Source organism: Neophocaena asiaeorientalis, unplaced genomic scaffold (assembly GCF_003031525.2).
Source record: "Neophocaena asiaeorientalis asiaeorientalis breed wild unplaced genomic scaffold, Neophocaena_asiaeorientalis_V1.1 scaffold36, whole genome shotgun sequence".
Lineage (NCBI taxonomy): Eukaryota > Metazoa > Chordata > Mammalia > Artiodactyla > Phocoenidae > Neophocaena > Neophocaena asiaeorientalis.
Window position 1 is genome coordinate 7,442,810 of NW_020174149.1, and position 15,490 is coordinate 7,458,299.

General features: G+C 46.1%; 1 protein-coding gene across 1 annotated transcript in view; it reads left to right on the forward strand.

Annotated features, from left to right (window-relative positions):
* Window positions 1-15,490, forward strand: part of WIPF3 (WAS/WASL interacting protein family member 3) — an 87,356-nt gene that overhangs the window by 49,896 nt on the left and 21,970 nt on the right. Inside the window, 3 exon segments of the mRNA XM_024755090.1 lie at window positions 7,710-7,842; window positions 9,979-10,110; window positions 15,316-15,490. The exon segment at window positions 15,316-15,490 is cut by the window's right edge and continues 4 nt beyond it. Of these exon segments, the coding sequence (XP_024610858.1) occupies window positions 7,710-7,842; window positions 9,979-10,110; window positions 15,316-15,490 (440 nt within the window).

Here is a 15,490-nt window from a genome sequence, read left to right on the forward strand (position 1 = left end):
GAAACCTCTTTTTTTTTTTTTTTTTTTTTTTTTTTTGGCGGTACGCGGGCCTCTCACTGTTGTGGCCTCTCCTATTGTGGAGCACAGGCTCCGGACACGCAGGCTCAGCGGCCATGGCTCATGGGCCCAGCGGCTCCACGGCATGTGGGATCCTCCTGGACAGGGGCACAAACCCGTGTCCCCTGCATCGGCAGGCGGACTCTCAACCACTGCACCACCAGGGAAGCCCCTGGAACTCTCATTTTTAACTGTAGAAACGTCTGTCTCCCACTGATATAAGGCTGATGGGCCCCTCCATGGGTGACTCACTCTATTAGGACTGCTTCGCCCATGACAAACTGGACCCAGATGCTTCTGTAAGTGGTAACTCAGCCAGATCAGAATAGTAAATTGTAGAACTGACCCTTGAGCCCAGCTCCTTCCACTATATCATACTGCCTTCTTAACAGCTAGCCAGCAAATAGACTTTTGGCAGCCCAGCAGCACCAAAAGAAGTGGCCAGGGAAGAACAAATGATGTCAGGAGCATGGACCACAGAGACATTAGGCGGGGTGTAGAGGATCACCTGCAGGCCAAAGAAGGACTCCTTGGGTGCTAAACAGAGAAGGAAGGGCCTGCCACTCTTCATCAGTGGGGCCCAGAACTGGAGTGAGGTACAAGGGTGACGATGGAATTATAGAGCACATATGCCGAGCAGACTAGGTCTGTTGACCTAGGGGCCTGACCCAGAGGGGTTTGGAAGCAGGTTCTATAATGGATGAGAATACCATCGGATCCAGCAGTGAGACCCTTTCAGTGCTGTCCTTGAGCTAAGCTGTAAGTCATTGTTTCTCTAGGGTCCAATCCAAGTCCAGACCCAGAGGCTTCTCTTGGATTCTCCATCCAAAGGACCCAGTAAAGTGACGGTGAGAAAAGAAAGTCTAGATACATTTACATTATCATCTGCAATAGGTGAAATACTTTGGAAACATCTTGAACTTTCTAGAAAGTTTGGAATTTCCCATCTTTTGATTATTTTTGTTACCTTTGTCTCCTTTCATATTTGAGCAGTGCTCATAATCTTTATTCCAGAGTCAAGAAAGGGAGGCCATATGCTGAAAACCCTGCATTTTTCCCTGCAGCCAGCAGGGAGGTGTGAAAGGAGAGTAGGGGACCTAGGTGGACCAACAGGGTTGGCCCACGCAAGCCTCTGTGTTACCTGAAGAGGGAGTTTCAGATACAGGCTATTTACAGTTGAGGGCATCAGCCTCACAGCATAGGGTTACTCTAAGCAGTTTCCATTTTAAGTGTTCTCAGCCCTCCCCCGCTGCCAAGACAGCTGCTGGCTCACGTTTAATGCAGTAATCAGACTGTTCTCAGAGTCCATCATTCAGCCTTGGCTGTCCTTTCTGGCCCTGGCAAAGGCCTAGCACTTAGCTCCTTGGGCCCCAGTCTCTCTCTCTCTCTCTCTCTCTCTCTCTCTGCGCCTCTCTCTCTCTGCCTCTCTGCCCTTCTTTTGCTTCTGATGCCCTTCCCTGCCCCTTCCTTCCTACTCTGGCTGTCACACTCCATGTGAAGCAACATCTGCCGTGGTCCTGGGTCAGAAGACAGTCGGGCCACTCCCCCTACCCAGCTGCAGGCTTGCCGTGTATTTCCTGGGTGTTCAACCTTCACTGTTTTCCTGGGTGATGTCATTACTAAGGGGTTAGCGTGGTGGTTAAGAGAGCCTGACTTGCCTGGGCTCACCTCTCAGCTCTCCACTTACTAGAGATAGATAGCCTGCTTCCCCTCTGTGCCTCATCTGTAAACTGGAGATCATACTCATAACTAGTACCTACATCATGAGATTGCCCAAGTGCCCTTTAAATGAATTAATACACGTAAAGTACTTGGAACAGTGCCGGGCACGCACAAATGCCTTCCCATTTCTTTGTCTTCTTGCTGTTGCTGTCACCCTTTGCATGTTGCAGCTTCCTTACCCAGACTCCGAAGTCACCTTTGTGTGCATAGTAAAGAGAAAGAACCAGATCTCAGTGAAAGTTGATTATTTCAAATGAAGGAGAGGAAGGAGTCACAGGTTTCAAGCTTAGATGAATGGGAGAAAGCCTTTGACAGAAATGGTAATGCTGGGAGTGAGGAGCTAGAACTGATGACAGTAGGGTTATCTCACTAGTTTGCAAATTAATCTGCTGGGATGGGAGCATATTTCTTTTTGATAGTACTTTTTGTCTAAAATAAATAGAAGATATGAAACCTCAACCAGTTTTTGAGACAGTGTTCCAACTATGTATTATTTCTTAGCAGTTCCTAGCGCCAGGTCCTTGACTACCAATGCTAGGCTCTTTTTTGAGTTTACAAGGTTGTTCTTTGCAGGTCCAACACAGGTTTTTAAAGCAGTCTTTCTTATAATTTAAATTTTAGTCTTGAAAGCCTGGGAATGGTGGCATTATCGAATAAGAGAGAATGGTGCTGAATCCCCATTTCTTGGGACAAAGTGACTGAAGGATAAAAGTGTGAAGACAGTTTGAAGAATCAGGGCTGTGGCGTAACCTCAAAGGCAGTGGCTTCTCTTCCCATACCTGCATGTTTTGTTGCGGCAGACAGATGTCAAAAATCTAGGGACTTAAAGTTTATATAGATTTCATTTCAACAAAATACTGCTCACAGTTTTTTTTAAAAGCTGGATATGCTGGTACTCATAGAGGAATGGCTTATTTTTTGCACGCTATGAGTTACCACTCAAAAATCAGAGGAAAAGCAATATGTAAAAGCTATAATATTTGGCAAGATATGAGTAGTGCTATAGAGAATTACAAATGATGTGCTTTGGAGGGGCTGTGTGTGGATCATATAAAGAAAAGGCTAGTTGAAGAAGTTTTTAAAAAAAGATCTTGTATAGAAAACTGTTTTTGATGTAGAGCTTAAAGGAGAAGAAAAAGTTTGGGCAGGTACAGCAGGGCTGAGGCAGCAGGAGTATTCCCAGAAGAGGCAGAAGCGTGAGCCCAGGATGGGAAGTACAGTTGTAGGTAGGGAGGCACTGCTCTACAGTGGAACTGCTTTATTACACTGGTGTGGGTAGAAAAATGTTGGCATCTATAGGTAAACTCAGGCTAGAATGCAGAAATAGTCAAGCCCAGCAGGTGATATTAACGAGGACTTTGACAAGGGAAATGGAAAACCATTGCAGGTTTTGAGCAGAGTCACTTGATCCGGGTGGCAGGGGCACTACTAAGGGCAAGCACGTTGTTCTAGGAACAGAAAAGGGCTCTTTATCTGGCCTTCCAGGATCAGGAGGCCTCCTGGAAAATAGCCAAGAGACAAACGTGAAAAGAGCAGAGAGATTAGCTCAAGCTAAGGTCCAGAGGTGAGCTCCAGCCTGGAAGGCTCAAGAAGCGGAAGGTCTGGGCTGGTCACTAAGGGCCTTGTGCAACATGACGGGACCTGAACTTGATCCTGAGGGCAGTGGGGCACCAGCAGAGATTTTTATGGAGGGGGAGGGACATGGTAAGTGACATGTCCCTTATACTGATCACTCTGATGGCTGTGTGGAAGAGGATGAGACAGGAGGCAGGAAGACCAGGTGAGGGAATCCAGAAGTGCTGGTGGCCTGCATTAAGTCAGCATCACAGAGATGGAGAAAAGGAGCCAGATTCTAGAGTAATCACTCAGGAAAAATCAACAGGAGTTTGTGATGGAGTGGCTGTTGAGAACAAGCAACAGGGAAGGGTCTGAGTTGGCCTCCAGGTCCTTGGGCAAGGAGGTAGATGCCAGCATATGGTAACCAAAGTGATGCCAGGGGAAAGTTCATTTTCTCTGAAAATATTTCCTGTCTCTCTTGGATCTCAGGCTCTCTCTTCTCCTACATAAAGACGGTAGCAGCCGGAGGAAGGTAGGGCCAGTTCTGGCTGTCCTTGGGATTCAGATTTAGTAAAGAAATGCAAGTACCCTGGTGACTGATACCTGTCTGCCCCCAAGTTTGGAGGAAGCTGAGGGCTGGGCTAATGAGCAGGCTGTGTACCTGGAAACCTGAGTACTAATTTGAGGTTGAACAGCCACATTGGAGAAAGTCCCTTTGGGAGACTGCAAGGCTGGCATTGTACTGGAATGATTGGGTTTAGATCATCTTTGAGACAAACGACCTGCTAGATTTGGATCAAACCCCTAGATTTTGATGCGGGTTTCTCACAGAAACCAGGATCAATCAGACAGATGTAGTAATGGCATAGGGTGGCAGGGTCACTAAATAGCAGGAGGACGTGCATTTCATTCCATTTGGGCTGGACTGCCATCCCCCTCCCCCAAACTGTACTGAAACCCGATCAACTCATTTGTTGGAACGACACATGGATATGCCAGAGCTTTTATAATTTATCAAGACAGGAGGACAGACACCTCATCACCCTTGGCCCAGTTAGCACTGTTTCTAATATTCCTGGTTCACTTCCGTTTTTCAGCCTGTATTTGGCCGGCGATGGGCTAATTTGCATTACTCTTCTACTATTTTGCCTCTTTTTAGGATCCAGGCTGTTCCACTGGAAGCTTGTTTTAGAAGAACCGAGTCAACAAAAGCTTTGTGTGGAACTCAGCAAATTGTCACACCCGATAACAATGTTAAGAAAGAACAGGAGCAAACTTCGAAATGATGTTTTAGTTTTTTGTTTTGTACATAGGGGGACGGGGAGGTGTGTTTGGTGGATATATTTACCATGGGAAAAGTGTTCAGGAGTGACTGTCTCTCTCGATTATATCTTTAGTGAAGTTGCCAATAATCAGGATTTACATAGAATAAAAGACCCAGTGAATATTTGAAAATCTTCTCTTTCCTGTTTCTGTATACTGTAACCATGGTAACAAGACTTCTTAGGCTTGTAGATTTTTAAGAAAGCAAATTACGGATGAATTGTTAATAAATATTGAAGGTGGAGTAGAAACAACTGTCACGGTAACTATGGTCTTCAATGTGCAAATGAATATGTCCTTAGATGTCCTTTTGTACAAAACCAATTAAGCTGTAGTCCCCTTAGCCATGAAGTTATTCGCTCTTTCCTACCTCACAGGAGAGGACTGAAGGATACCATACTAATTTCAGGTGAGGGAGAGCCCTCTGGTGGAAAATCATCAGGGCAGACAGTGGCACAGGAAAAAAAGCAGAGAAGTCAAAGAAGGAATGTTAAATTTAGTCCATCGAGTTGAACTGCAAAACATAAACATGATGGGACTTGCCATATCCTCCTGCTGATTTGGAAGATTTTTATCGACAAGTCTGTCGTGTGGAATTGTCAGGAAGGTATGGAGGCCTGTGCTAAGTAGGAACTCAAATTAAAATCATTATTCCAAGGATACACAATGTTCTTCATAGCCCTCACCTAAAAAGCTTGGGATGGACGAGGTCAGGGAGTGGGGGGGTTGCATTTTGGTAATAAATTTAAAAATCTAAAGTAGATGAGACGAACACCACCACCCCTACTCAGGGGTTGTTAGAGATAGGGTTCCAGTTGCTTCTTTAAACGGAAGAATGCAATTCATTGTGTTGTTTTTCTTGTAACTAGGAAGAAAATTACAAAGCACTTTCACCCCCTAATCCCTGACCGTAATACATGCCTGAGATTATAATGCCACATTTTTACAAAAATTTTCATAGTCTCTTGGCTAGGGTCATGGTATTTCTGTTAGCCCTTTATTCTTATTACTAATTATTTGTAAATATGAGAGGAGACTTTAAAAATCTTAAAATTTTGCAGTTTAAAATGACTTACTGGCTAATTGTTTATAGAGGGAGATTTTAAAAATCATATTGTGTGGAAAATACCCCGCTGTACACGTGCATTCATACATACATTCCTAAAAAACATATATCGTTAGGGTTGGGGCCCCTGGCTTATAGCTGTGTTATTGACCATCATCTGTGAGCCCCTCTCAAGGGGTCAAAAAGCATGTTTCCAGGCAATAAGAAACTCACTTTGAAGCTTATGCCCTACAAAGCCTGTGTAAGATGCATCACCAGTGCAGTAGAGTTGGCCGGTTAAAATGTGGACCCCAGCACCTTTTAGCTAAAACCACAATTGCCTTCATTTCCAGTCTGTGACACTGGAGAGTCTCTGACTGTCTAGTTGGCAAACCTGGTTTGTCCTTTTCTGACAAATGGCCGTATGGAGAAAATGGCTATAGCAAGAGCTTGTAAATCCTATCTGTCCTTCAAGGACCATCTAAGTAAGGTCTCCTGTCTTCCTTGCAGCCTGAACTCTCGGGGTCTTCCTCTCTGTGAGACTCACATGGGCGCTCAGTCATATGCTGCGTTGTATGGTGGCTTAACTCCTTACATGGGTGTCCTGTCTCCCTGGTAGATGCATATGCCCTTGAGGGCAAGGCCAGTGTATCCTGGGTCTAGTCATTCATACTCATTCATTCATTCACTCATTCATTCATACAACAAATAGCTTTTGAGACTATCTGGGGCCAAGTTTTACTCTCTGGAGATGTACTGGTGAACAAAACGAACAAGATCTCTTTCTGCCCGTGGGAGTGGTGAACCTTCAACTCATACCCACAACTGGAAATTTTCCACAAGGAAAGATAAATATAAATATATACACTGTGATAAAACTTACAGAGGAAAAAAGAATATAGTGCCATAAGAGAGAACCCTGGGTGGCCTTATTTATGTTGGGGGTCAGAAAACACCACCGAAGTAGAAATGTTTAAGATGAAAACCAAAGACATGGTATATTCCCCATGTACTAAAAAGTACTTCTTACTTCGAGAAATGTTTAATCAGCTCTCAGGTCACGTGGTATAATACTACTAGCTGCAGGGGGTGCTCCTGGCTGTGTCTTCCAGTGTGACCACACCCTTCCCTTATTTGCCACCAACCAGTGTATCTTCTTTCTGGTGCTCCCTAGTTCTAATAGCCCATGGAGACCCTGCCGTGTCAGCACAAGCTATAGTGGAAGTGAAACAGCTGGACCTCGGTGCTACTTGCAGAGATAGGACAAAGGTTCTTCTCGTGAACATATTTACAAAGCATTTTAGCAGTCTAGAGAACAATTATGCTAACCACAGCACCATGCCCTTGATGGCTGTAATGCTTCAAAATAAAAAGCACGTGGCCTTTGGAATTCAGCAGATCTGGGTTTGAAGCTAGCCCTGTGACCTTGAAGAGATTTCATAGTCTGTTTTCTCATCTGTAAAATGAGGGCAAACCCCCTTGAAACTCACAAGGTTTTGTGAGGATTAACATAACGCACCCAGACACAGAAGAGAAGGCAGTCGCTAAACCTTCATTGCAATCCCCTGTACTTCTTTCTTTCTGGATTTGGTCCGGGAGGGACCTGGGGACACCAGGCAGCGTAATTATTCAGAACCTGGAAGCTGGAGTCAGGAACACACAGACAGAAGCCCAGATAAGTGGGTGGGGCCCACCTAGGAGGAGAAAGAGGGGCTTTGCATTAGGGCTCCTTAAGACTTATGGGAGTTTGATCACAAGAAAGAGTCCGTTCTAGGTCCCCCAGGAGAGGGATGTGAGCAGGGCAGGAGGTAAGTTTCCCTCAAAACCTGAGACCCATAGGTAACTGCATTGGTGAGATGGGCCTTGGGAGTGGTGCAGGGGAGGGCAAACAGGAAAGGCAGAAAAGTATGGGAGGAGAAACTTACCTCGAATAGGACATACGGCTTGTCTTGCAAATGTCTGCAAATGTTATGATTATAATCAGATCCCTCTTAATCCTTTACAGGTAAGTACAGATGCTTCCAGCTTGAGAAAGACAGATCCCAAAGGTCGGAGTGCACTGTTGGCTGATATCCAGCAAGGAACTCGCCTACGAAAAGTCACACAGATCAATGACCGCAGTGCCCCGCAAATCGAGAGTAAGTGAGCACGTGGGCCAGGGCGGCTGAGAGCCAAGGGCAGGCCATGTGAGGCTCAGCCAGACACGCCTGGCTTGCTCAGGGCAGGAGCCACAAATGCTACCCAGGACACACATCAGGCCATCTCAGACCTGCTCAGTGTACAATTCACGTGGGCGAGAGAATCAGAGCCACCCTTCCAGGTCTGCAGAGGGTGTATAGCGTGTCTACCATCACTTTTCAAATGCTTAAAAAAAAACTTCATGGTAAGATAATTTTTTAGTTGTGATAAAATACACATAATATAAAACTCACCATTTTAACCATTTTAAAGTGTCCAATTCAGTGGCATTTATCCATATATATTCAGAATGTTGTTGCATCCATCACCCCTGTCTAGTTCCAGAACATTTCCACCACCCCAAAAGGAAACCCATACCTATTAGCAATCCCTCCCTAGTCCCTCTATCTCCCCGAATCCCTGGCAACCACTAAGTCTACTTTCTGTCACTATGGATTTGCCTCTTCTGCATATTTCATACACATGGAATCTTATGATACGTGGCCTTTTGTGACCGGCTCCTTTTATTTCCCATAATGTTTTCAAAGCTCATCCATGCTATAGAATGTATCAGTACTTTACTCCTTTTTATTGTTGAAGAAGAGTTGATTGTATGGATGTACCACTTTGTGTTTATCCACCGTGAGACAACATTTAAAGATCATTTACCCTGTGTCAACATAGTCCTCAAATTGAATGAGAGAAAAATTCAAGTCTCAACATTAACAAATGCACACAGATGTCCACAGAGCCTGGCAAGGTTTTTGTTTTTCACAAGGAAAAATATTTCTGCTGAATTCTCTCACAGGATCATATGACTGTGTGTTTCTGTGACTTCTAGAGTATGATGGTGTAAAAGGAGCCCTGTGCCTGGGTCAGATGACCATGTTGAGTTCTGATTCTGCTACTGGGCAAATCAGGGAAGCTCTCTGAGGCTCAGTTTCTCATCTGCAAAATGGGGAGATAGTAATACCTGCTCTCTTTTTTTGGTCAAGATTGTTGAAGGCTGAAATAATATATGCGGAAATATTTTTCAATGTCAGGTATTATTATGTCTCCATATATTTTGCTATGATACCTGATGGTAATTCTCAAAGATAGTCCTAAGATATAATTGTATCCAATATCTTTAATTATATATGTTAATGCACATGGATAGACAAATTATTTTAAGACATATTTTCAACATTGATTATAATAAAAATTAGTTTCTGGCTAGACCCACCATCTAATTAGTTAAGCCCAATTAACAGATAAATCCATTTTATTGGAACACTCATTTCTTTATCATTCTAGTGAAGAGGTGATGTATAATGTTAATACTTGGAATAATCTGGCCACATTCATCCAGGAGTGGGCACTGTGCCCTGATTTCTCTGTGCATATTAGCTTCAGGCTGTGAACATTTTCTGCCAGGAATTCTTGTAAGCTGTCTTCTCATTTTATGTAATCACATACATCTGGAAGGCTGGAATTAGTGACACCTCTCCTCAGGGGCTCATGAGCTTTCTCTTCCATAGAAAAAGAACCGGTGCAGGGAGGAACATGGGGCGCGGGGAGTGGGAGCCGGGGAGACAGAGAAGGAAAATGCCAAAGCAAAAATCACTGCAGACCTTCACTTCCTGCTTGCAAGTCCTGGGCCAGGCTCTGTAGACAAGAAGTTAAAATTACTGCCTGAATTAAATCTGTGGGTTTTCTTGGTCTAGTCCTCCCACAAAAGCAGTCAAGTGAAAATGGGGTCAGCTCTATACATAACAGTGTCTGGGTTTTCTAATTTGAAAGGTACTACCAGTTCCCCCATTGGCATCTACTAAATGGCAGTATAAGGATGCTTTTTTTTTTTTTTTAATCCCTTTTCAGAGTGGTCACTACTGATGGTTCTTTGGTAGCTTGGAGAGGGTGGCAGACAGGCCTGGGCACATGAGTCTATAGGGTATCAAGGCAGGGGGTTCTTGAGAAAGGTACTGGGTAGAAGGGTAACACTGGTGGTGAGAACAGGACGGCTGCCACAGGCAGTGTTAGACCACAGTCGGGGTGAGAGTTGGCCACTCAGCTCTGCTCACAGGTCCTCATCTACTCGCCTCTTCTCTCTAAAGGTTCTAAAGGAACCAACAAAGAAGGAGGAGGTCCTGCAAACTCTCGAGGCGGGAGCACGCCCCCAGCCCTGGGAGATCTGTTTGCTGGTGGCTTTCCAGTGTTACGACCAGCAGGCCAGAGGGATGCAGCAGGTAAGGAAGAGTTCCGACTGGCTACCCTGTGACCCTTGTCTCCTTACCTTGTAGAACCAACAGGACAATCCTCACCTGCCAGTAAGTGACATGTTGAGAGTGAACAGTTATATGGTAGGAGATCACATATTTGGAAGCCTGAGCACTGGAAGTTTCCAAAAACACAGAATTGTTTTTAAGGGATCTTTGAAATCTTCATCCTGTTTAAATCATCCCACTGTAATCACTGAAGAATGAGTTGCCATAGTGTAGAGTCTTTAGCAACGGTGAGATCGTGGCCCACACTGCAAAGTATGGATGTAAATCACAATAGAAGATCTTAGTGACATCACTGTGGACTCGCGGCAATGCTGAGTTGTGATGGTTCTCCAGCATTGTATCTGTTAGGTGTTGCTGTGTAACAAACCCTAAACCTGAGGGGCTTTGAATAACCATTTATTTAGCTTACAGCTCGGTGGGTTGGCAATTAGGGTGGCCTCAGCTGGGCCCCAGCTAGCATCTACAGGTTGCGTCAGTGGCTTTGCTAATCGTATATTTCTTATGTCTCTGGTGCCCCTGCTGGGACAACTGGCCTGACTGATCCCTCTGGTCTCTCAGGATCTAGCAGACTATTTAGGTTTGTCTTCATGGTGATGGCAGGATGGAGAGGACAGAGTATATAAAGCCTCTTGAGGCTTAGTCTTTTTTATTTTTAATAAATTTATTTATTTTCTTTATTTATTTTTGGTTGTGTTGGGTCTTCCTTGATGCGCACAGGCTTCCTCTAGTTGCGGCGAGCGGGGGCTACTCTTCATTGTGGTGCGCGGGCTTCTCATCGCGGTGGCTTCTCTTGTTGTGGAGCACGGGCTCTAGGCACGCGGGCTTCAGTAGTTGGGGCATACGGGCTCAGTAGCTGTGGCTTGCGGGCTCTAGAGCACAGGCTCAGTAGTTGTGGCACGTGGGCTTAGTTGCTCCGTGGCATGTGGGATCTTCCCGGACCAGGGCTCGAACCCATGTCCCCTGCATTGGCAGGCAGGTTCTTAACCACTGCGCTACCAGGGAAGTCCTGGCTTAGTCTTGGAACTGGCAAAGCATCACTTCCTACCACGGCCTGTCGCCCGAAGCAAGTCGCAGGCCAGCTCAGAGACAAGGGTGGGCAAGAGACTTCAACTCTGATGAAAGGAACTGCAAAATCACATTTCCAAGACTGTGGAATCTGGAATGCGTGGTTAATTGAGACCATTTTTGCGACCAGTCTACCACAGTCATTTGTGTTTTAACAGGTACCAGATGTTTCGAAAGCACTGAATTAAAATCGGGCAAATATATAATTATTATGTGCAAAAAAAAAGTGTTTTTCCTATTACTGTGCTCTTTAGTCAGCAAGATATAACAAAATCCAAGAATTTCATTTGTCTAGGGAATATCAAGCCCCAAACGTTCCTGGTCTAGAGTCTTCTACCATGTGACTTCTCTAACCTCTTCAATGGCCTCTGTGGCTGTTAGATGTTCCAGGGTGCATTTGCTGCCATCACTTACTGATAAAGTCAGTTTGAACCTTCGGAGCCATTTCATTTCCTCATCTTTGCTGAGACTTCGGCAGATAAAAAGGTGCTGAAGTCCTCCTGAATAAAGAGAGCTGGCATTCCTCAGTGCCCGCTTCTTTTTCAAGATTCCTGAGTTGGATCCAAAAAAAAGTCCTCGGGGGTATAAAACTTCCACTGGTCTCTCTTCACACAAATAAAGATAGGAAAGATAACCGCCAGTGAGCTTTTAACAGGGACCAGCCAAAGGGAGTCAGCAGTGTTCTAACTTGTCTCCAATAGGACACAAGTGCCAGATGTTTGAGCCACTAGGTGAAAGACAAGAATTGACCTTTTTGGAGGCAACAAAGACCATAATGAAGTGACTAATTATGCCTGTTCCAGGATGGAAACTCAAGAACAAGCCAATAGGTAGATACACGGGCTGGGTGCCATGTCAGAGTAAGACAGACCATGGCTCTCCTCTCTCAGAATTCTCCTATTGACCCCTTTGTCATTCAGAGAAAAGGACTTCGGCCCTTGCTACCTGTCTCATCTTCTTTGCTACCACCCTCCTTGTTGTTCTTGCACATGCCAGGCATGCTGCTACCACAGGGCCTTTGCACTGACCGCTCCTATGGCCTGAACACTCTTCCTAAGGTGTCCACATGGCCCAGTCTCCCTTCCTTCAAGTCTCTACTCAAGTGGCAGCTGATCAACCTATCAGGGAGGCTTTTACTCATCATCTCATATATTGATAAAATATGAGTCCCACCCTCTCATTCTGTATTCCCTCTACCTTGATTTATTTTTCTTATAGTTATCACCATCTGACATATTATTTATTAACTGGTTTCTTTCTTTATTTTCTGTCTTCTCCCTCTAAATGTAAGCTCCATGAAGGCAGGAGCTGTGTTGTGTTCACTGCCTTACAAGTGCCCGGTGCATAGTGGGTGCTCAGTATTTGTTGAGTGGAATGTGTGAGTGGGTAGTGTGGTCGCTTAGAGCCATCAGGCCCAGAAATCAGTGTCCAGTGCTCACAATACTTTTAGCGGCCCATGAAAATGTTTGAATTTCTTTTAAAATTTAAAATACATGAACTTTTAGGGTCAAAGATTATATTTGTCTTTATACCAAAGCAGTCAGGAAACATAATTTTAAAAACATTTTTTAAGGAGGAAGGGGCCCACAGAGGCAAAAGCGCCCAGGGTCTTTGAAAGTCATAATGTGGCCCTGGCTTAGAGCTCCGAGGGAGGGATCGTTAAAATATGATGAGTAAACGTCACTGGCTTGTATAGAATGTGTAATGAGACTCCCATGCAATCCAAGTTCTCTTGGAAACATAGACAGATGGAAAGAGGAAGCCATAGTTCATCTTTTGATAAACCCCAGCCTCTAAAAGCTGATTCCTTTCACATCAGTGAAGCCCCCTTGATGCTCTTGAGCTGGTCCTTCCCCACCCGCTTCATGGTCTCCTCCTGTGTTTCTAATTGGATTTCTAGGGCTAGCGTTCATGTTCTGAAGGAAAGCCTCCTTCCTTCCTTCCCTTGGTGCTTGCTTACTCTTGGAGCCCTCTCTGCTGCCTGGTTTCCTCACCTGCACTGATGCTGATTCCCGTGGGTCTCACCTTCAATTCGTGCCGCCCAGCTCTCTGCTTCATCCTGGAATGGGCATGAACATAAGCTGGGCAAGGATTTGTCCTTGTTTCTGCTGCTCACATTATGATAAAAAAAAAAAAGGCTTTTCCCATTTCTCATTAGGTTGGTCACTTAAAAGGTTTTGGAATCTTGGATACGTGGTGTTCCCAGACACTTAAGGGGTTGATTCTGTTCCTCAAACTTGTTATCCTTTTAAAGTTCATCTGGAAGATGGGCACAGAGGGAGGCCTTGCCTTGTTTGGAGAGCAGTCTGGGTCCTCCATCTTCTTCTCTGTGTACTGTGGAAACAGGTTTGAGACCTTGGATGCAGGAATCCCTGAGGCTGACACCTATATAAAATGTCTCACGTTGGAGTTGCAGGTGGACAGATCCTGTCCCTGGAAAGGCCAGGTGGGGACCTTCCACTCCTGGTCATGGTCAGTCAGCCATTCTGGAAATGCCCGCCTTAGACCTCCGGTGGCACCAAGTCCGCCAGGGTGGATGCATAGGTGCAAAGACATTATCTCCTCCACGACCACCTCAAAGAAAATTGCAACAGAGAATAATGACACCACCACCCTGCCTCAAGAACAGCATTCCACAGTTGAGACTTGTCCTGAGTCGTGTTGTCCAGGTGGCTGTCACATCATAGCCAGAGGAGGGTCATCTGTTTGGAAAGCCAGATACCGCGGTCCTGCTCGCTTAGTTTCAGCCCCAGGATCGCCTCTTCCATATCCTGCCTTGATTGGCCTGACTTGCGGCGTCAAGTACTTTTAGCACCTGATTGGGTAAACACACTGGAGACTCACAGGCTGAAACGCTCAGAACCATCAACAGCTGCTGGCATTATAATCTGACATGAAAGCTGTGTTTCCTATTCTGCAGCACCGGGAAGTTGGAGGTGTGAGAAGCAAACATTTTTTTCAAGTGTTTTCCACATGTTTTCATGGAGATTATAAAATATAGGGGTGCTGGAATAGGAAACCTGTATTCTCCAAAATTCCTTTTAGGAAGAGCAGTGTATTTATTCAGAAGAAATGTCTTAATATGCCTCCTGAGTGGAGGGTGGGTCCTCCAAGGACATATTTAACCGATTGCGGAACTTCTGTGCAGTAAACAGGGAGAGGAACTTTTTTCTCCTCAGAGCGACAGAGGGGAAAAAAGGGTAAGAAGTGGCAGTTGGGTGAAAAGGTGTGCAAAGAGTGAGGAGGCCCCAACTGGGGAGCACCCTCCACCCCAGTCGCCCATAATGTCCACCAAACACAAATGCTTACTGTGAGCAAGTCGTTGTTGCTGTTGAGTTCAAGAGGCATTGGATTTCAGGTTGGAGTTGATGTGGTAAAGGATCTATGGGGTGAGGAAGCCAGGTGACCAGGAGGCAGAGAGCCCCTGAGAAATGGGCACAAGTCTTTGGGAAAGGGAGCTTTGAACTTCCAGAGTGCATGGAACCGGAAGGTTCAAGGTCATTGGACCTGGATCCCCAAGGCAGGGTGTCTTCCCACTGACTTCCAAATCACCTCGTCCATTCAGGGAACCTTGAACCTTCTGCTCTCGATGCAGAAACAAAGTCCTTGTTCACAAAATGCTGGGAGTAGGGAAAACCTCCCTCGTCAGGAGCTTTTGGGTGGTACACCCGCAGACGTGGGCTGACTGGCCTAGTGGGTAACAGGGGGTGAGTGTGCCGGTGGCCTTGAGATGAGGAAGGGTGAAGGTGGTCGGGCAGTCCTGCGTCCTGGGCTGGGAGCATGGAGCCCTGGGCAGATGAGAGTGGAGGCAGAATGGAATAGGAAGGCTGGCGCCACGCAGCAGACAACCTGGTGGCTTGAGCTGGGCTTCTCTGGCAGGAGGGGGACAGCGCGTTTATTCTGGCAAGAACCTGGGGCTGGTCCAGCTGGCCCTCTTGTGTGATAGCTGCTGCATCTGAGGCCTCCACTGGACCCTCGGGAAGAGAGCATCCACCAGGCGGTTCACTGACGTGCTGGACAGCGTCCATCACTGCCGCCCACACCCTTGCGTTTCTCCCAATTCTACCCACTGAGCTAACTCAGAACTCCTTTCACTTTCAGGCGGCAAGACAGGGCAGGGCCCTGGCTCCCGAGCGCCTTCTCCCCGGCTTCCCACCAAAACTATCAGCGGCCCGTTCAACCCCCCTGCATCTCCCAGGCTAGGCGACACCTCCGAGGCGCATGGCGTGGCCGGGACGGTCCCTCCTCGCCCCAGCATGCCCGCCCCACCTCCCCC